Genomic DNA, 21,020 nt, shown 5'->3' on the forward strand with positions numbered 1-21,020 from the left:
TCCCACTTGAAGCCAAACTACCGCCAGACGATGGACCCCCTGCTGTTTTTCTTAGGAATTAATTCTTCCTTCATTTGTTACCAGATTCGCACCTTCTTTTTCTCGTATTACCACTCGCACCACAGCTAATTTTAGCCATGCTGCTACCTCTCTGCTCAGCGAGGGCGTATACGTATGTGACGTATGACGTGACAGTATGTGACGTGTGTAGAAGGTGTGCTTGCTATCTGTGAGAAGGAGACACAAGAAGGAGTGAGAAGAGCCTGTCGTGTAATGCCAGCAGCTAAAAGCAACTGCGTGAGAATCCACTCGAATATCACGATATAGTCATTTTCTATATCGCACAGACACAAACCCGCGATATATCGCGTACATCGATATATCGTCCAGCCCTAGCGGGAAGCATGTCTTTCTTTCTGACTTGTTCCTTCACGCCACATTTCTTCTCTCTGTAGCTGTAGATTAGGTCAACCATCTTCTTTGGCTTCTTTTCGGCTGATCCTTTGATTTTACTTAGGATAAGGCTTAAGTCTATTGATGGTTTCCCACTCCTTGCTGTTAGACTTTGGCCATTTCACCAACGGCTTACGTCCTTGCATGTTTTCCTTTTTGCAGTATACTTGGTGTTGTCTTTGACTGGTGGTACTGCCTGAAGCTTCCTCCTCATCCTGTGGGGTGCTGATGCTCTGCGGACTGTGGGTTTCTTCCTGCCGCTGAGTTTCATCCGACTGATTTAACCTGCTTCTTAACAGAAGCTGGTCAATGCAAGGCCCTGGGTTGGGGGTTTTCAGGTATTTCTTCCGTCCTTGGTGAACTTTAAGACCATGGGTTGATGTTACTTTAGCCCATCCACACACGCACGTCTGAAGAACATGTCCAACTGCTGGTTTCTGATGGTATTGGTATCGGCTGATCTCACTTGTTTATGATCGTAACGAATTAATCCCTGATCAGAACATCCCTAATATAGTCTATATAAGGTATTTCTTGAATACAAGTTGTGGCTAAATTGAGGCTCTAAGCTTTAAGCTTTTTTTTAAAGTGTTTTTGTGTTTTCATCTTTATATACTTTTTAATTTGAACTTGAATTTTGCACTTGGGGATAGGTTGATTGGCAACACTAAATTGGCCCTAGTGTGTCAATGTGAGTGTGAATGTTGTCTGTCTGTCTGTGTTGGCCCTGTGATGAGGTGGCGACTTGTCCAGGGTGTACCCCGCCTTCCGCTCCAATGCAGCTGAGATAGGCTTGGCACCCACCGCGGCCCCGAAAGGGACAAGTGGTAGAAAATGAATGGATGGAATTTAATTTGAAGCATACTTTGCAGTAAAATGAAATCATGGGAAATAATTTGTTCAACTTTATTTTTTTTCAGTGCAAAATAGCAAATTGAACATAATTGAAACATACATTTGCCTGACACATCACCGGCCAGGATTCAATCCCTGCACGGCTGTTTACCAACCCAGCACTAACGTATTGTATTGTTATCATTGACAGAGCTGAAAAGGGCTAGGAATAAGTCTCTGGTAACATGTATTATGAAGCGCCTTGTCATTCGTTAATTGACATTTTACATGCGTTTGTTTACACAAAACGGCAAAATTGTGTTGACATTGCTGGCATTGACACCGTTACTGATAATAGCGTGACCAATTTTCACTGCTGTGCTATAAACTGCAGGGCCTCATGATTACATGAGGATGGATCGACAATCATTTCTACAAATTACACCTCAAAATAAGCCATTCAGTATGTTGCGTTTCAAGTAAAGGTTCACAGCACGGAATACATTTTTTCCAAGAGAAGGGCTGCATCACAAGGATAATTGTAACATATAGAATAGGGATGTCCCGATCCAGGTTTTTGCACTTCCGATCCGATACCGATATTGGTTTTGCATTTCCGATCCGATACCGATACTGACCGATACCGATACTGACCGATACTGGCCTATCCGAGCATGTATTAAAGTTTAAAGTTATTTAGCCTACTTAGTTGTCAGAATCATGTTGAAAAGGGTTTTAGTACTCTTGATAGCAACTAGCCAGCTGAATTAGGGGAGTTTGAATAATACACAATGGTTGGTAACAAGAAACTGACCTGTTTATTCAAGGATAAACACAAAATAGACAAAATTATACATGACAAACAGAAATGGCATCATTGAACTAGGGCTGGGCGATATGGCCTTTTTTTAATATTGCAATATTTTAAGGCCATATTGGGATACACAATATATATCTCGATATTTTGCCTTAGCCTTGAATGAACACTTGATGTATATAATCACAGCAGTATGATGATGATTATGTGTTTGGATTGATTGATTGAGACTTTTATTTGTAGGTTGCACAGTGAAGTACATATTCCGTACAATTGACCACTAAATGGTAACACCCGAATAAGTTTTTCAACTTGTTTAAGTCGGGGTCCACTTAAATTGATTCATGATACAGATATATACTATCAGATATATACTATCATCATAATACAGTCATCACACAAGATAATCACATTGAATTATTTACATTATTTATAATCCAGGGTGTGGAGGGGGGCACCTGATGTAAGTGTCAAAAAGACAGCCAAAAGAGTTTGATATGAGAATAAATCTAAAGTTAAAATATAGGGTAGAAATGCACCCATTTGCAGGAAATGTAGTCTTGATTTTTAAAATGTTCTTTCAAGGCTTGCATGTCTACATTAAAACATTCTTCTTCATACTGCATTAATATATGCTACTTTTAAACTTTCATGCAGAGAAGGAAATCACAACTAAAAAAATCACTAATTTTTTCATACGGTGTTGATGTGGATATTTTTTGCCATTTTGATGGTGTGGAGTCTGGACGTGTGGCACCGAATGGAGATAAGCGTCTCGACAGACGTCACAATATTTGAACAATGATGACGAAAACTGTTGTCTCTGTTGTGTCCGTGTGTCGAAAATTGTTATGCGCTTATTTTTTTTATTTGATTTTGTGCGTGGCATAGATTTGCCGTGCGCAGAGGACGCTTGAGCAGGCGCGCACCTTAGCGGCTGCACTAGCATCACAGCTAACGTTAGCCATGCCGCTACCTCGCTCTCTGCTGGGAGAGGACGTATACGTATGTGACGTGTGACGTGTGACGTGTGACGTGACAGTATGTGACGTGTGACGTGACAGTATGTGACGTGTGTAAGAAGGTGCGCTCGCTGTCTGTGAGAGGGAGACACAGGAAAGAGTGAGAAGAGCCTGTCGTGTAATGCCAGCAGCTAAAAGCAACTGCGTGAGAATTGTGGATGTGTTGAAGGTGTGCTGGAAAATGCGGAACGGAAATTACGGTGCAGCAGAAAAGTGGAATGTATTATTTAAATAGGTGCGTTGGAAAACACGGACCGGAGTTTTTTTTTAAACTGGACCTGGATCTGCATTTTCCCATGCCTTGCCGATACGCAATTTTTGGCAAATATCGGCAGCCGATCCGATCCAAATATCGGATCGGGACATCCCTAATATAGAATGTGCATTAAATGCAATTGGAAAGTGCACATGCACTGATTTAGAGAAAATAAACAGCATTGCTTACTTTGATATTTCTATCCTGTTTGTACAGCATGTTGCAATTCAACTCTTTCCGAAAGCCTGTTTTTTTTACATTACTTAAATTCCCCGCTAACAATTTTTTTTTCTTGCCTGAGGCACAACTCAATGGACGATAAGCTTGTCTACGATTTAATTTCATCACAACATAAAAAAAATTCACAATCCTGTGTGTTAAACTCCCAAGATCTGTTGCTTATTTCTAGTTTTGGGCCTGCCGGGTTCAAGTTTTCACAAGTGCACTGTATCAGATGTTACAGAATGACACCTGCTATGTTTTGGGGTACGCACGGGATTCAGTTTAGAGAACTACCTCAACACAAAAGTGTTTCACATTTTTTCGGACCGTTTCGTGGGCTGGCACTGTAATCGCCCTGAGAAGGGAGATGTTTGAGTATACAGATACGAGGACACTCTTACACATTCTGCTCATGTCTGTAATGTCTGCCAGGAATACATCGAATACCAAACATGTACAAGTACACAGTATTGCGACAAGTATTCATAAAAAGTACTCCAGTATTATTATTCGAATATACATTCAAATAACAATCGAGTAGGTTTTCCTGTTCTTTGCACTAATAGACTTTAACTTAGTGTAACAATAATAGAAGATGTCCTTATAAGTAAATACAGAAGTTCACCCAATACAGTAGGCCTATACTGTGCTTTAGTAACAAAAGTCACTTATCCTTCCTTAATATTAAACAGACTACACTGAACTAGACCCAGAAACTGTAGTAAATACACATTTCAGCAGAAATATACACAGATTAATCATTAACTACGCATAGTACCTTTCTATATATTTAACACTATTGATGCAGTTAGCATCAACTTCCACATTGGCAGTGCAATTAGCTTTAGCATTATCTTGATCAGGTATAAAGCCTCGTCGACTGAAAAGACACATATCATAAAGATATACCCTTTCAAACATGTTTAAACACTAAAGACACACTCAGGGCTGAAACTATTTACATAAAGACACTTGTACCTGAGAAGGGAGATGTTTGAGTATACAGATACGAGGACACAACTTCGTTCTGCTCACGTCTGTAATGACTGCAAGGAGGAAGTCAGGTGTACCCTAGTATAGCTCCCAGCACAACGCGCCCCCTGCTGGAGCCGTCCAGTACTACAATGGCTCTTATTAATGCTGGCATTACAATAACATTAGCTCCATATGATACAAATGACTGTGTTTTACTGTTGCTATTAACAATAAACATTTTTTAAGATTGAAAATATAAAATGGCATAGTAATACAAATCAAGAGCTTACTCTGCTACTTACAATCACTGTATTCTACAAACCCCGTTTCCATATGAGTTGGGACATTGTGTTGGATGTAAATATAAACAGAATACAATGATTTGCAAATCCTTTTCAACCCATATTCAATTGAATGCACTACAAAGACAAGATATTTGATGTTCAAACTCATAAACTTTTTTTTTTTTTTTGCAAATAATAATCAACTTAGAATTTCATGGCTGCAACACATGCCAAAGTAGTTGGGAAAGGGCATGTTCACCATTGTGTTACATCACCTTTTCTTTTAACAACACTCAAACGATTGGGAACTGAGGAAACTAATTGTTGAAGCTTTGAAAGTGAAATTCTTTCCCATTCTTGTTTTATGTAGAGCTTCAGTCGTTCAACAGTCCAGGGTCTCCGTTGTCGTATTTTACGCTTCATAATGCGCCACACATTTTCGATGGGAGACAGGTCTGGGCTGCAGGCAGGCCAGGAAAGTACCCGCACTCTTTTTTTACGAAGCCACGCTGTTGTAACACGTGCTGAATGTGGCTTGGCATTGTCTTGCTGAAATAAGCAGGGGCGTCCATGAAAAAGATGGCGCTTAGATGGCAGCATATGTTGTTCCAAAACCTGTATGTACCTTTCAGCATTAATGGTGCCTTCACAGATGTGTAAGTTACCCATGCCTTGGGCACTAATGCACCCCCATACCATCACAGATGCTGGCTTTTGAACTTTGCGTCGATAACAGGCTGGATGGTTCGCTTCCGTTTCTGGATGTTGTTGATAAATGGCTTTCGCTTTGCATAGTAGAGCTTTAACTTGCACTTACAGATGTAGCGACAAACTGTATTTAGTGACAGTGGTTTTCTGAAGTGTTCCTGAGCCCATGTGGTGATATCCTCTAGAGATTGATGTCGGTTTTTGATACAGTGCCGTCTAAGGGATCAAAGGTCACGGTCATTCAATGTTGGTTTCCGGCCATGCCGCTTACGTGGAGTGATTTCTCCAGATTCTCTGAACCTTTTGATGAGATTATGGACCGTAGATGTTGAAATCCCTAAATTTCTTACAGTTGCACTTTGAGAAACGTTGTCACCTTGGCGAGCACGCTCGCCAACGCTGTCAGGGGGTCGGCTTCCATCGCCTCGGATGGTCCGGCTTGGTTGGGCGCCAAACTGTGGAGGTTGCCCCCCAGTGGGTTCTCCAGACCACCAATCACCGACATGAGAGCAGGATTCAGGTTCACAACACAGGTTTATTTTCTCCACAAGTCTCTCGGGTGCTTTTCAGCAATTGTCTTTTCCTCTCTCGCTCTCACTCGCACTCTGGCTCTAGCTCCAACTCCCACTCCAACCCCTCTCTGCTCCTGGCTGCTGCCTTATAACAGAGCGACAGGTGATTAGATAACTAGGCCCAGGTGGACCATCTACGCACCTTAAAAGACCTTAAAAGTACACACTAAATGGCAGTAAAACACATACTAAGAGCTCATTGTCATATTACTGTACTGTTTTCATTACTAGTATTAACTAATAATAGTAATAATCATAATTACAGAAATAAATACCACCAAAAGCTTCCTTATTGTCCGCTGTCTGCTCTGCGGTCCACAAATTGCAGACATTCTCCATGTTTAGTTTCAATCAATCAATCAACGTTTACTTATATAGCCCTTAATCACAATTGCCTCAAAGGGCTGCACAAGCCTTATAACGACATCCTCGGATCAAATCCCAAATCCGGGCAGGAAAAACTCAACCCAGTGGGAACAATTAGAAACTTTTGAAGAGACCGCAGATGTGGGGATACCACCACCCGGGGTGACCGGTGCAATGGATGCAGAGTGGATACAGTTAATAATGTGAGAGGCCAGCAGGGGATCCTCTTTTATGTAGACAAGTTGGGGCGCATCACTGGTCCACCCCTGGTCCTTCCTTGGAACAGCTAGCGCGTCCTCCATAGAAATTGAAGAAGAAGTGGGCAGAGCAGAAAAAGGAAGCGGCAGATCAACTTATCTAAAAAGGGGTCTATTTAAAGCAGGGGTGCTTATTACGTCGATCGCGAGCTACCGGTCGATCTCGGAGGTTGTGTCAGTCGATCACCAGTCAGGCATTAAAAAAATAGTCCTAAAAATGAGCGATCATAAATCTTCACTATGACGTCACTTTCGTCACTTGATTGACATTCACGGCACCCGAGGGTCTTCTGAGATGACGCTGGCTGCTGCCAGCTCATTAAAATTACCGACTGGAAGGCGAGAAACACTTTATTTCAACAGACTCTGGCGCTGTACCTGTCGTCAAAACTCCAAAGACCGACTGCACAGTTGCACAGTTGTGCTAACAAAATAAGAGTCTCAGAAAGCTGGCGTGCACAAGCTAGCAAGCTACGGAGTTTGCTGACAATGTATTTCTTGTAAAGTGTATACAAAGGAGTACGGAAGCTGGACAAATAAGATGCCAAAAACCAACCACTTTCATGTGGTATTGGACAAAAAGGAGGACTTTTTTTCTCCTCCATTCGAAAATGCGGACATTATCATCACTACTGTCTGATTCCTATCAATGCAAGTCATCAGAATCAGGTAATACACCAACTTATATTCTTGTCTTCATGGAAGAAAGGAATCTATATGTGTTAAACATGCTTGTATTATCTTTAAACACCTTTAACTTGTTAACAATATTAACTATATGTGTTAAACATGCTTGTATTATCTTTAAACACCTTTAAGTTGTTAACAATATTAACTATATGTATTAAACATGCTTGTATTATCATTAAACACCTTTAACTTGTTAACAATATTAACTATATTTATTAAACATACAGCACGGGCAGCACGGTGGTAGAGGGGTTAGTGCATCTGCCTCACAATACGAAGGTCCTGAGTAGTCTTGGGTTCAATCCCGGGCTCGGGATCTTTCTGTGTGGAGTTTGCATGTTCTCCCCGTGACTGCGTGGGTTCCCCCCGGGTACTCCGGCTTCCTCCCACCTCCAAAGACATGCACCTGGGGATAGGTTGATTGGCAACACTAAATGGGCCCTAGTGTGTGAATGTGAGTGTGAATGTTGTCTGTCTATCTGTGTTGGCCCTGCGATGAGGTGGCGACTTGTCCAGGGTGTACCCCGCCTTCCGCCCGATTGTAGCTGAGATAGGCTCCAGCGCCCCCCGCGACCCCGAAGGGAATAAGCGGTAGAAAATGGATGGATGGATGGATATTAAACATACTTGTATTATCATTAAACACCTTTAATTTTTTAACAATATTAACTATATGTGTTAAACATGCTGGCATTATCATTAAACACCTTTAACTTGTTAACAAAAACATATATTTCATAAATAAGTAAATATAAATTATATATATGAATGAGGTAGATCCCCACGACTTGATCAATTGAAAAGTAGCTCGCCTGCAGAAAAAGTGTGAGCACCCCTGATTTAAGGGCTAGGGTATACAAATGAGTTTTAAGATGGGACTTAAATGATTCTACTGAGGTAGCATCTCTAACTGTTACCGGGAGGGCATTCCAGAGTACTGGAGCCCGAATAGAAAACGCTCTATAGCCCGCAGACTTTTTTTGGACTCTGGGAATCACTAATTAGCCGGAGTTCTTTGAACGCAGATTTCTGGCCGGGACATATGGTACAATACAATCAGCAAGATAGGATGGAGCTAGACCGTGTAGTATTTTATACGTAAGTAGTAAAACCTTAAAGTCACATCTTAAGTGCACAGGAAGCCAGTGCAGGTGAGTCAGTATAGCCGTAATATGATCAAACTTTCTTGTTCTCGTCAAAAGTCTAGCAGCCGCATGTTGTACCAACTGTAATCTTTTAATGCTAGACATAGGGAGGCCCGGAAATAATACGTTACAGTAATCGAACCGAGACGTAACGAATGCATGAATAATGATCTCAGCGTCGGTGATGGACAAAATGGGACACATTTTAGCGATATTACAGAGTTGAAAGAAGGCTGTTTTAGTAACACACTTAATGTGTGACTCAAACGAGAAAGTTGGGTCGAAAATAGACGAAATTCTTTATCGAGTCGCTTTGTGCAATTGTTTTGTTGTCAAATGTGTCCATCTTACACGTTTACGGTCCAACACATTTACCCACGCACATGAAGAGCATTTGTGAACTATTGAGAGTGATTCATAGCATCATTTTTTTTATCGGTTAAGGAAAGTTGATTATCATCACACTTCAACAACTCTATCATGAAAATGCTGCCTCTTTGCTGGGTCAGTATTGCAAAGATAATCTGTTCTCAAGTGCCTTACCCTGGATAAATATAGTTTTGATGAATATATAAATACATGTAAACTAGAGAGTGAGGACGCCGGTGTGTTGTTCAATGTTTATTTACTACATTAACCAGAAGACAGGTATCGGAAGTATGTTTGAGCTATGAGGGATTGTGACATTTGAGAGTTGCAATATTGTTACACGTTGCTGTTTCTGCTCCGTCTACACAAGAAACAAACTTAAGTTTCGAGTAGACAGTTGACATGCGCATTTAAGCGCCGCTAATCGACAAATTCGATTGGCCGAAATGAGCAGGGAAGCTACAGGGATTGAACAAAGTTGCGATGAAGTGCATAATTTGTGGAAGTGGTTGAATTTGCAGGAAATGGCGCAATCACGACACTGCAAATTCCTGGAGGGACTGCACAGTGGTTAAATTGTTTTTACATGTTTCCATTATTTCCTATAGGGAAATTTGTTTTTTAATCTAAATAAATTGGAGCTCAACCAGTGCCCTGTAATTGGTGGTAATAAACCTGAGAATTTGATCATTTATCATGTTTTCAAAGGAATTACAAAGAGGTGAATAGCACAAAACTCTTCCATGTAACCACACTCAAGTACCGGTATTTATATCCAATGATAATAATAATAATGGATTAGATTTTATATAGCGCTTTTCTATTATTAGATACTCAGAGCGCTCACAGAGAAGTGGGAACCCATCATTCATTCAAATCTAGTGGTGGTAAGCTACATTTGTAGCTACAGCTGCCCTGGGGTAGACTGACGGAAGCGAGGCTGCCAGTTTGCGCCTACGGCCCCTCCGACCATCACCTATCATTCATTCATCATTCATTCAACAGTGTGAGCGGCACCGGAGGCAAGGGTGAAGTGTCCTGCCCAAGGACACAACGGCAGCGATTTGGATGTCAAGAGGCAGGGAGCGAACCTGCAACCCTCAGGTTTCTGGCACGGCCGCTCTACCCACTACGCCATACCGCATATCTCTGTAAAAGATGCTGACATTTTTCTATGCAAATATCCTGCATTGTCCCATCAATTTCAAAAGGCTTTCAAGTGATGCAGACGCCAGAGAAAAAGCAGATTTTCAGTTTTGATCAGAAAGACTCTCCTATGAGTGATGTATGTGCTACTTCCCGATTGGCTCTTGTAATGTTTTAAGGATGGAGGCTGCAGTATCATAGACGGTGCAGTTGGACAAGCATGAATGGATGGATGGCTCGGACGACAAGTGCACTGGCTACATGAGATGAAAGCCATACGTGATTACCAACTCAGAGCAAAAAATCGATTCAGTGCGAGCACAGCAAAGTGAATAGCTGAAATGAAAGCAACAAGGGCAAACATGAGAATCAGTGTGAAAGGTAAAGCCGAGGATGGCAATCCAGCAGGTAAAGCATTGTATTATTTTTGTGGAAAAGTGCACTTGTGCCAGAGTAATTGCCTTAAAAAATGTAACTAATCAGAGCTTCATGGTCTGTGGACCCTAAGCTGCAGCATCTATTATTTATAAAGCCTACGTTTCAACATGACAAAGCATACAATATAAGATTTCATACACACACTAAAATGGTTCCTCTCCATTTAATAAACGTTAATCATATTTAGTGTGTTAAGTGAACTGCAGAATGACCTGAATATTATTGCACTGAATGAAACAGCCTTTATAATTCACAAAGCAAGGCTAATGTTCGCAAAGGCCATCTTACCTACAAATCTTTTAATGGCAAAGGAAGAAAGTCATTATCTCTCCTCCTCAAACTTATTAGTGCAAGACAAAACTCACTTGTCACAAGTAGACGGTTTTAAGTTAAAAAAAAAAACCAGTAAAAGACAATGAGGGCTGACTAACTTTTTTCTGTGGTCATTCACCTATTGGCATTATTAGATGAAAAGCCTAACTTTATATTGAAGACATACATCAATCAGTGTAGTTGAGGTTCCTGGCTAGCCACAACATTAGGTACACCTGCACAGTCCAATGAAATCCAATACAAGAACAAACAATAATGGTCAGTTTTGAAAGACATGTGGCTATCTCATATACAGTACGGCATAAGGAGCTGTTGTTGATAGAGTATATTCATTAATGCTATATTTGGAAACTCAAAAAAAAAACACATTGGCCATTTTAAGGCCAAAATATGCAAACATTCAACCTGAAATAAGAATTTCCTACAAGAAGAACCCACTTCTCTGTTTTGAAACAACTCTTCAATGACAAAGAAGGTTCTGCATCAATCAATACATTGAAAATAAACAAAAATTACTAATGAGGTCATCTGTCACCGCTTCTTTTTGGGGTTGTACGGTATACCGGTACTAGTATAGTATCGCGGTACTAATGAATCAAAAACGGTACTATACTCTGTTTGAAAACTACAGGTTCACAATTTATTATAAATGTTTTTAAATTTATTTTTATTAATCAATCCAACAAAATAATACACAATAACACCGTAATAATACAATTCCAATTCCAAAACCAAACCCAGCCCAGCAACATTCAGAATAGCAATCAACAGAGCAAGTGAGAGGACACACAAACATGACACAAAACAATCCAAAAGTCATCAAATAAAAATGTATAATATCAACAACAGTATCAATATATTTTATTTTTCCATATTTAACATATTGTGTTGAAGTTTGGGGAAATATTTATAGAACAAACATAGACCCAATAATTAAACTTCGAAAAAGGGTCATTAGAATAATACACAAAGTGTGCTACTATGAACATACACATCCATTATTTATAAGTTCTAATTTTTTTTTTAATTTACAGATATTGTGTTTTTAAAAACACTGGAAATTATGTTTCAAGTAAAGAACAACAGCCTTCCAGCTTGTATTCTTAAGTTATTTCAATTAAGAGGAGAAAACTATAATTTACGGGGATATTGATTTTTGAAATAGGTAAAGTAAGAACGTATATAAAATACAAATGTATTTCAGTTTTAGGAGTTAAACGGTGGAACAAGCTCAGTGATGAGCTGAAGACATGTAGTTATTTGTTAAGGTTTAAGAAAACCTTGAAAGGTGAAATAATTGAAAATTATAAAATATAGTAACAATTACTTTCATCCCATAGATTTATTTTTTTTTAACGTTGATGTTCCAGGCAATCTAATGTTCAGTGAATGTATAGGATAGGTAAATATAAGCTTTGGCTTAAGCCTATTCCTTTTTCGGTCATTCTTTTTATTTTATTTTATTTTTGTGTGTACATGTGTATGATTGCTAAATATGTATAATCTGTACTGGTCACACGAAATGGTTAATGGTTGATTATATGACCGAAATAAACGTATTTCATTCATTCAATATTAATTAGAATTTCAACATAGCAGTGATTAAAAATCCCTCACTGACATTATCATCACAGCTGTTTTAAAAAAATAAAATCATTTAAGAAATGAACAATAGTGTCACAGTGGCTTACACTTGCATCACATCTCATAAGCTTGACAACACATTGTGTTTAATATTTTCAACAAAGATAAAATAAGTCATAATTTAAGTTCATTTAATAGTTAAATAAATAATAATGTTTGTGATAAACACATGCGTGGTTTCATAATATTTGACAACAAAAAGTCAACTATAACCTAGCAGCCCAAGAGTTGACCAGCTCCATGTACGATTAAAATCAAGAGTCGTTGACTAATTCAGTGTTAATATGTGAATGGGTTGGCCCCTCTGTAGTGGAAAAGTTGGTCCCCGAGGTCAAAAAGGTTCAGAACCCCTGATCTAGACCACAAGGAATATGGTCTAGATCAAATATTTCATGTCTAGCAGACTTTTGATCATATTAGGCCTATACTGGCTCACCTGCACTGGCTTCCTGTGCACTTAAGATGTGACTTTAAGGTTTTACTACTTATGTATAAAATACTTAACGGTCTAGCTTCATCCTATCTTTCTGATTGTATTGTACCATATGTCCCGGACAGAAATCTGTGTTCAAAGAACTCCAGCTTATTATTGATTCCCAGTCTGCGGGCTTTAGAGCATTTTCTATTCGGGCTCCAGTACTCTGGAATGCCCTCCCGGTAACAGTTAGAGATGCTACCTCAGTAGAAGCATTTAAGTTCCATCTCAAAACTCATTTGTATACTCTAGCCTTTAAATAGATACCCCTTTTAGACCAGTTGATCTGCCGTCTCTATTCTGCTCTGCCCCCCTTTCCTGCGTGGAGAGGTTATTAGGTGACCACAAATGATGTCCTAGCTGTTCAAAGTCAGGACCCGGGGTGGACCACTCCATTGTGCATCAGTTCAGGACGTCTATGCGCCGCTGACTTGTCTCCACTCAAGATGATCTCCTGCTGGCCCCACTATGGACTGGACTCTCACACTATTAACTATATCCACTCGACATCCATTGCACCGGTCGCCCAGGTGGTGGTGGGTGGTGAGGGGGTGGGGGGCCCTTTGAGACACTTGTGATTAAGAGCTATATAAATACACTTTGATTGATTGATTGATGCAAATGTTTTAAATGTAGATTAAAGTTGTATAGGTGACCTTTAAAGTTGATTTGAATTGTGCATGCTAGCAAGTAATTTACTGTGATTAATCACCTCAGAAGTGCGATTAATCTGTTTTTGTTTTTTTTATAATTTGACTGAATGAATGTTTATAACTGAATAAATTTACATATGCCTAAAAACATGTTTTCTTTTGTTTTTTATTTGTTTTTCTTTAATGAATTAAGTAACGTTTATGACAACCTTTTTCCAAAACACAATATAGAATGTGAGATATAACAGGATAATGCATACATTTATCATTTGTTTTCAAAACGCTTACAAAAAACTGGGACCCCAAAAATTTACTGTGGGACCCCATTCAATTCATAGCGCCAACACTGAAGTTGTATAGGCGCCCTTTAAAGTTGATTTGAATTGTGCATGCTAGCAAGTAATTTACTGTGATTAATCACCTCAGAAGTGCGATTAATCTGTTTTTGTTTTTTTTATAATTTGACTGAATGAATGTTTATAACTGAATAAATTTACATATGCCTAAAAACATGTTTTCTTTTGTTTTTTATTTGTTTTTCTTTAATGAATTAAGTAACGTTTATGACAACCTTTTTCCAAAACACAATATAGAATGTGAGATACAACAGGATAATGCATACATTTATCATTTGTTTTCAAAACGCTTACAAAAAACTGGGACCCCAAAAATTTACTGTGGGACCCCATTCAATTCATAGCGCCAACACTGAAGTTGTATAGGCGCCCTTTAAAGTTGATTTGAATTGTGCATGCTAGCAAGTAATTTACTGTGATTTATCTCCTCAGAAGTGCAATTAATCTTTTTTTTTTTATTTATTATTATTTGATTACTTTTTAATTTAGCTGCATACAAAAAGTAAGTTGAAGTGAAGTGCATAAAAAGAGGTCTGAGTGTGCCGACCAAAATGAAACTATTCAATGAAACAAACAATTGAGCAGGAGAGCTTTGAAAGTGGATGTAGTGACCTCACTGTGCACTTTTTACACTTTTATACTGAAATAAATACACCTACAACTTGTTAAATAAAAATATAGAAAAAAATACCGGCAGTGGTAACGTTTAGATGAAAGAAGAAAGTGAATGAATGTTTATAACTGAATAAATTTACATATGCATAAAAACTTGTTTTCTTTTGTTTTTGTTTTTTTATGAATTAAGTAACGTTTATGACAACCTTTTTCCAAAACACAATATAGAATGTGAGATATAACAGGATAATGCATACATTTATCATATGTTTTCAAAACGCTTACAAAAAAGTGGGACCCCAAAAATGTACTGTGGGACCCCATGTTTATTACTTGATGGGGCCCCATTTTGAAAATTCCTAGCACAAACACTGAAGTTGTATATAGGCGCCCTTTAAAATTGCATGCTAGCAAGTAATTTACTGTGATTAATCACCTCAGAAGTGCGATTAATCTGTGGTTTTAATCATTAGACAGTATGTAGCTGCATACAAAAAGTACGTTGAAAGTTAAAGTTAAAAGTTAAAGTTAAAGTACCAATGATTGTCACACACACACTAGGTGTGGCGAAATTATGAAGTGAAGTGCATAAAAACAGGTCTCAAGTGTGCCGACCAAAATGAAACTATTCAATGAAATAAATAATTGAGTAGGAGAGCTTAGAAACCATACATTGTTGCAACATCCTCGCTATGCGTTACGGCAGGGGTCGGGAACCTTTTTGGCTGAGAGAGCCATGAAAGCCAAATATTTTAAAATGTATTTCCATGAGAGCCATATAATATTTTTTAACACTGAATACAAGAGATGTCCGATAATATCGGACTGCCGTTACCATCGGCTGATAAATGCTTTAAAATGTAATATCGGAAATTATCGGTTTCAAAATTATCGGTATCGGATTCAAAAAGTAAAATGTATGACTTTTTAAAACGCCGCTGTATGGAGTGGTACACGGACGTAGGGAGAAGTACAGAGCGCCAATAAACCTTAAAGGCACTGCCTTTGCGTGCCGGCCCAATCACATAATATCTACGGCTTTTCACACACACAAGTGAATGCAAACACATACTTGGTCAACAGCCATACAGGTCACACTGAGGGTCGCCGTATAAACAACTTTAACACCGTTACAAATAAGCGCCACACCAAACAAGAATGACAAACACATTTCGGGAGAACATCCGCACCGTAACACAACATAAACACAACAGAACAAATACCCAGAACCCCTTCCAGGACGCTACAATATACCCCCCCGCTACTCCCCCTCCCACCTCAACCGCGCCCACCTCAACCTCCTCATGCTCTCTCAGGGAGAGTATGTCCCAAATTCCAAGCTGCTGTTTTGAGGCATCTTAAAAAAAATAATGCACTTTGTGACTTCAATAATAAATATGGCAGTGCCATGTTGGCATTTTTTTTTTCCATAACTTGAGTTGATTTATTTTGGAAAACCTTGTTACATTGTTTAATGCATCCAGCGGGGCATCACAACAAAATTAGGCATAATAATGTGTTAATTCCACGACTGTATATATCGGTATCGGTAATTAAGAGTTGGACAATATCGGATATCGGCAAAAAAGCCATTATCGGACATCTCTACTGAATACGACTAAATGCGTGCATTTTTAAGTAAGACCAACATTTTTACAGTATAATAAGTCTCTTATTCTTTTTAATAACATTGTTATTCTGAAGGTAACCAATAATAAATTAAATACTTAATTAATGCGACTTCTGGTGCTGCATGGTTTTGTTGATGGCTTTGTAGTCGTTATTTTTAACACTGTGATTACCAGCGGAATTATTCATTACTTAAGCAATGTTATCTAAGATTTATCTGAGAGCCAGATGCAGTCATCAAAAGAGCCACATCTGGCTCTAGAGCCATAGGTTCCATACCCCTGCGTTACGGTGATGACGTCAGGAGCGGCTGCACGCGCGAGAGAGACACAACCTCGCGCGGCTCACGCGCATCTTTCCAAACTTCAAAAGAGCCACGAGGCGGTCGCGCGCGGTTGACATTTGAGTTACCTTCCAGGATGTCCAACGCCTCCTTTTTCAACTCCGGGACGGCGGACGAGGAACTCGTCATCAATTCCACTTTCGGGACTCTCCTGTCCGTCGTGTACGTCATCGGCGTGTCCGGGAACGTGTACACGCTGGTGGTGATGCGTCACTCCATGCGCTTCGCCACGTCCATGTACATCTCCATCGTCAACCTGGCGCTGGCGGACCTCCTCTACCTGTCCACCATCCCCTTCGTGGTGGCCACCTACTTCCTCAAGGACTGGCACTTCGGCGACGTGGGCTGCCGCGTGCTGCTCAGCCTGGACCTCCTGACCATGCACGCCAGCATCTTCACGCTCACCGTCATGTGCTCCGAGCGCTACCTGGCCGTCACCAAGCCGCTGGACACGGCGCGCCGCTCCAAGAGTTACCGCAAGGCTCTGGCGTGGGGCGTGTGGCTCCTCTCGCTGCTGCTCACCGTGCCCATGATGGTGATGGTGGCCCAGACCACCGCCACGTCCCCGGACGGAGGCGTGAAGAGGATGTGCGCTCCCGTCTGGGCGCCCGTGGCTTACAAAGTCTACGTGACGGTCCTGTTCGGCACCAGCATCATGGCGCCGGGGCTGGTCATCGGCTACTTGTACGTCAAGTTGGCGCGCACCTACTTGGAGTCGCAGCGCAACTCTGCCGTCAGCAAAGGCGGGAAGCGCTCGCCCAAACAAAAAGTTCTCATCATGATCTTCACCATCGTGCTGGTGTTCTGGGCTTGCTTCCTGCCCTTCTGGATCTGGCAGCTGCTGCCTTTGTACCGCAGCAAGCCGCTGAGCTTGGCCTCGCAGACGCACACCTGTATCAACTACCTGGTGGCGAGTCTCACCTACAGCAACAGCTGCATTAACCCCTTCCTCTACACGCTCCTCACCAAGAACTACCGGGAGTATCTGAAGAACCGCCACCGGAGCTTTTACCGCTACACGTCGTCGTTCAAGCAGCGGCCGCCCAGCTTGTACTCCTGGGGGAAGTCGGCCTCCTCCAGCAACCAGTTCGAGTTCAACTCGGAGACGCTCGTCATGGGGACCTTCAAGTGACTTTTTGGGTAAGTGCGCCTAAATTGCATTTGTGGCACAAAAAAGCCATCACGCACTAGTTGAGTGTTTGAGTTTATTTGGAACATGCATGCACATAATAATAATGGATTAGATTTTATATCACGCTTTTCTATTATTAGATACTCAAAGCGCTCACAGAGAAGTGGGAACCCATCTTTCATTCACACCTGATGGTGGTAAGCTACATTCATAGGGTAAACTGACGGAAGCAAGGCTGCCAGTTTGCGCCTACGGCGCCTCCGACCACCACCTATCATTCATTCATCATTCATTCACCAGTGTGAGCGGCACCGGGGGCAAGGGTGAAGTGTCCTGCCCAAGGACACAACGGCAGTGATTCGGATGTCAAGAGGCGCGGAGCGAACCTGCAACCCTCAGGTTTCTGGCACGGCCGCTCTACCCACTACGCCATACCGCACATACAACACGATACATCACAATTTCCAGTTTCTCTATTCAACATGTTCGAAAAGGAGTAGGAAGAAGCAGAGCTTATTTAATCCTACCCCTTTTCCTTCCTTTCTCAATTTATTCACAATATACTCCAAAAAGAATAACAATAAAAATAAGTAAGTTATATTTCATATAGAAAATGAATGGATGGATGAAATAAATTCAGAATGTTTATCATGGTTCTTCTTCTTAGTTTGAAGACTTCATACCATGAATTGATTAACGTGGACCCCGACTTAAACAAGTTGAAAAACTTATTCGGGTGTTACCATTTAGTGGTCAATTGTACGGAATATGTACTGTACTGTGCAAAAGTCTGAAACAATCAATCAATCCATCTATTCATTTTCTAGATAATCTTACTTATCTCACCATATGAAATATAACTTACTTCACTAATTATTATTTATTTATTTTTATTGTTGTTACTTATGGATTATATTGTGAATACATATTGTTTGAGTTTGAGTTTATTTGGAACATGCATGCACATACAACATGATACATCACAATTTCCAGTTTCTCTATTCAACATGTTCGAAAAGGAGTAGGAAGAAGCAGAGCTTATTTAATCCTACCCCTTTTCCTTCCTTTCTCAATTTATTCACAATATACTCCAAAAGGAATAACAATGAAAATAAGTAAGTTATATTTCATATGGTGAGATGAGTAAGATTATCTAGAAAATGATTGGATGGATGAAATAAATTCAGAATGTTTATTATGGTTCTTCTTCTTAGTTTGAAGACTTCATACCATGAATTGATTAACGTGGACCCTAACGTTAACGTTACTGTTGTTTAAGTTTTTCAACTTAAACAAGTTGAAAAACTTATTCGGGTGTTACCATTTAGTGGGCAATTGTACGGAACATGTACTGTACTGTGCAATCTACTAATAAAAGTCTGAAACAATCAATCAATCCATCTTTTCATTTTCTAGATAATCTTACTTATCTCACCATATGAAATATAACGTACTTCACTAATTATTATTTATTTATTTTTGTTGTTGTTACTTATGGAGTATATTGTGAATACATTTTGTTTGAGCTTGAGTTTATTTGGAACATGCATGCACATACAACATGATACATCACAATTTCCAGTTTCTCTATTCAACATGTTCGAAAAGGAGTAGGAAGAAGCAGAGCTTATTTAATCCTACCCCTTTTCCTTCCTTTCTCACTTCAAAAAAAAACTTGTCTCTCCCAGTACCACCGTAATGCCCATCCATCCATTTTTATACCGCTTGTCCCTTTTGGGGTTGTGGGGGGGTCGCTGGAGTCTATCTCAGCTGCATTTGGGCGGTAGGCGGGGTACAACCTGGACAAGTCGTCACCTCATCGCAGACCACCATAATGACCAACATTAAAATTAAAGTTAAAGTACCACTGATAGTCACACACACACACACACAAGGTGTGGTGAAATTAACCTATTCTTGTTCCACCCCCTGGGAGGTGAGGGGAGCAGTGAGCAGCAGCGATGGCCACGCACCGGAATCATTTTGGTGATTTAACCAACCCTTTATTCCAACCGTTGATGCTGAGTGTCAGGTGTAGATGGGTACCATTTGTATAGTCTTTGGTTTGACTCGGCTGGGGTTTGAACTCACGACCTACCGATCTCAGGGCGAAAAACTCTAACCACAAGGCCACTGAGCAGATTATATAAAACAAAGTAAAATATAAAATATAATCTCAGAGAAAAATGTAATTTAAAACATTTGTACGCACGTACAACACTTAAGACCTTCAGTATATCAGTACGTAGAATTAAATTATGGAATGATTAAGCAAAGAAATCCAACAATGTACTAATATGATCCACTTCAAGAAACTCTTCAAACTTAAAGTGTTTACAAAGTACAAAGAAGAAGAACCATGATAAACATTCTGAATTTGTTTCATCCATCCATTCCTTTTCTAGATAATCTTACTTGTGTCATGTGCAGCTCACTTGACGACGAGGAGATTTTTTTAAGGAAGCGAAGCAGCAACTGTTGTGTATTAACTTTCAGAGTGTTAGGAACTTCTTGGAGAGTGCATTTTCTGTGTTGTTTTGAGTGGCAACAGGCATTCATGAGTTCAGCTTTTTTGTGAGTAACGTTAACGTTATCCCTTTGTTGCAACGTGGGGCTGATAATGTGTCTCCGGCACATTTGACTCCGTTTTGCGAGAGAAAACGCACGGTTACCAATTTCGAAATAAACGTAACGGACAGAAATATCTCAGGTTCGTTTCATAATGGATCAATGTAATTACCGTATTTTCCGCACCATTAGCCGCACCTAAAAACCACAAATTTACTCAAAAGCTGACAGTGCGGCTTTTAACCCGGTGCGCTTTATATATGGATAAATATTAAGATTCATTTTCATAAAGTTTCGGTCTCGTAACTACGGTAAACAGCCGCCATCTTTTTTCCCGGTAGAACAGGAAGCGCTTCTTCTTCTACGCAAGCAACCGCCAAGGTAAGCACCCGCCCCCATAGAACAGGAAGCGCTTCTTCTTCTACTGTAAGCAACCACCCGCCCGCGTAGAAGAAGAAAAAGCGCGCGGATATTACCGTACGTTTCATTTCCTGTTTACATCTGTAAAGACCACAAAATGGCTCCTACTAAGCGACAAGGATCCGGTTCATGAAAAGACGCAATCTCTCCATCCTCACACGGATTACTATTTCACAGCAACTGATATTCCTGTGAACCGCACTGTGGATACTGTGGATACAACGGGAGCACGTACGGTGAATATTCGCACCACAGGGAATGAGAAGTCGTCCTTCACTGTGGTTCTAGCTTGCCATGC

General features: G+C 40.2%; 1 protein-coding gene across 2 annotated transcripts in view; it reads left to right on the forward strand.

The window, feature by feature from the left end:
* The first annotated feature begins 16,640 nt into the window (after positions 1-16,640).
* Positions 16,641-21,020, forward strand: part of LOC133610707 (urotensin-2 receptor) — a 40,023-nt gene continuing 35,643 nt past the window's right edge. The window contains exons 1-3 of one of the 2 annotated variants that reach the window (XR_009815916.1): positions 16,641-17,742; positions 17,875-17,931; positions 18,035-18,133. Coding sequence is in view for 1 of the 2 variants with exons in the window: in XM_061967238.1 (XP_061823222.1) it covers positions 16,679-17,734 (1,056 nt within the window). In the remaining variant the exon portion in view is untranslated. The remainder of the gene's footprint in view (positions 17,743-17,874; positions 17,932-18,034; positions 18,134-21,020) is intronic. The other variant, XM_061967238.1, reaches the window with a different exon arrangement.

The sequence above is a fragment of the Nerophis lumbriciformis genome, linkage group LG11, assembly GCF_033978685.3.
Source record: "Nerophis lumbriciformis linkage group LG11, RoL_Nlum_v2.1, whole genome shotgun sequence".
In the NCBI taxonomy this organism is placed as follows: domain Eukaryota; kingdom Metazoa; phylum Chordata; class Actinopteri; order Syngnathiformes; family Syngnathidae; genus Nerophis; species Nerophis lumbriciformis.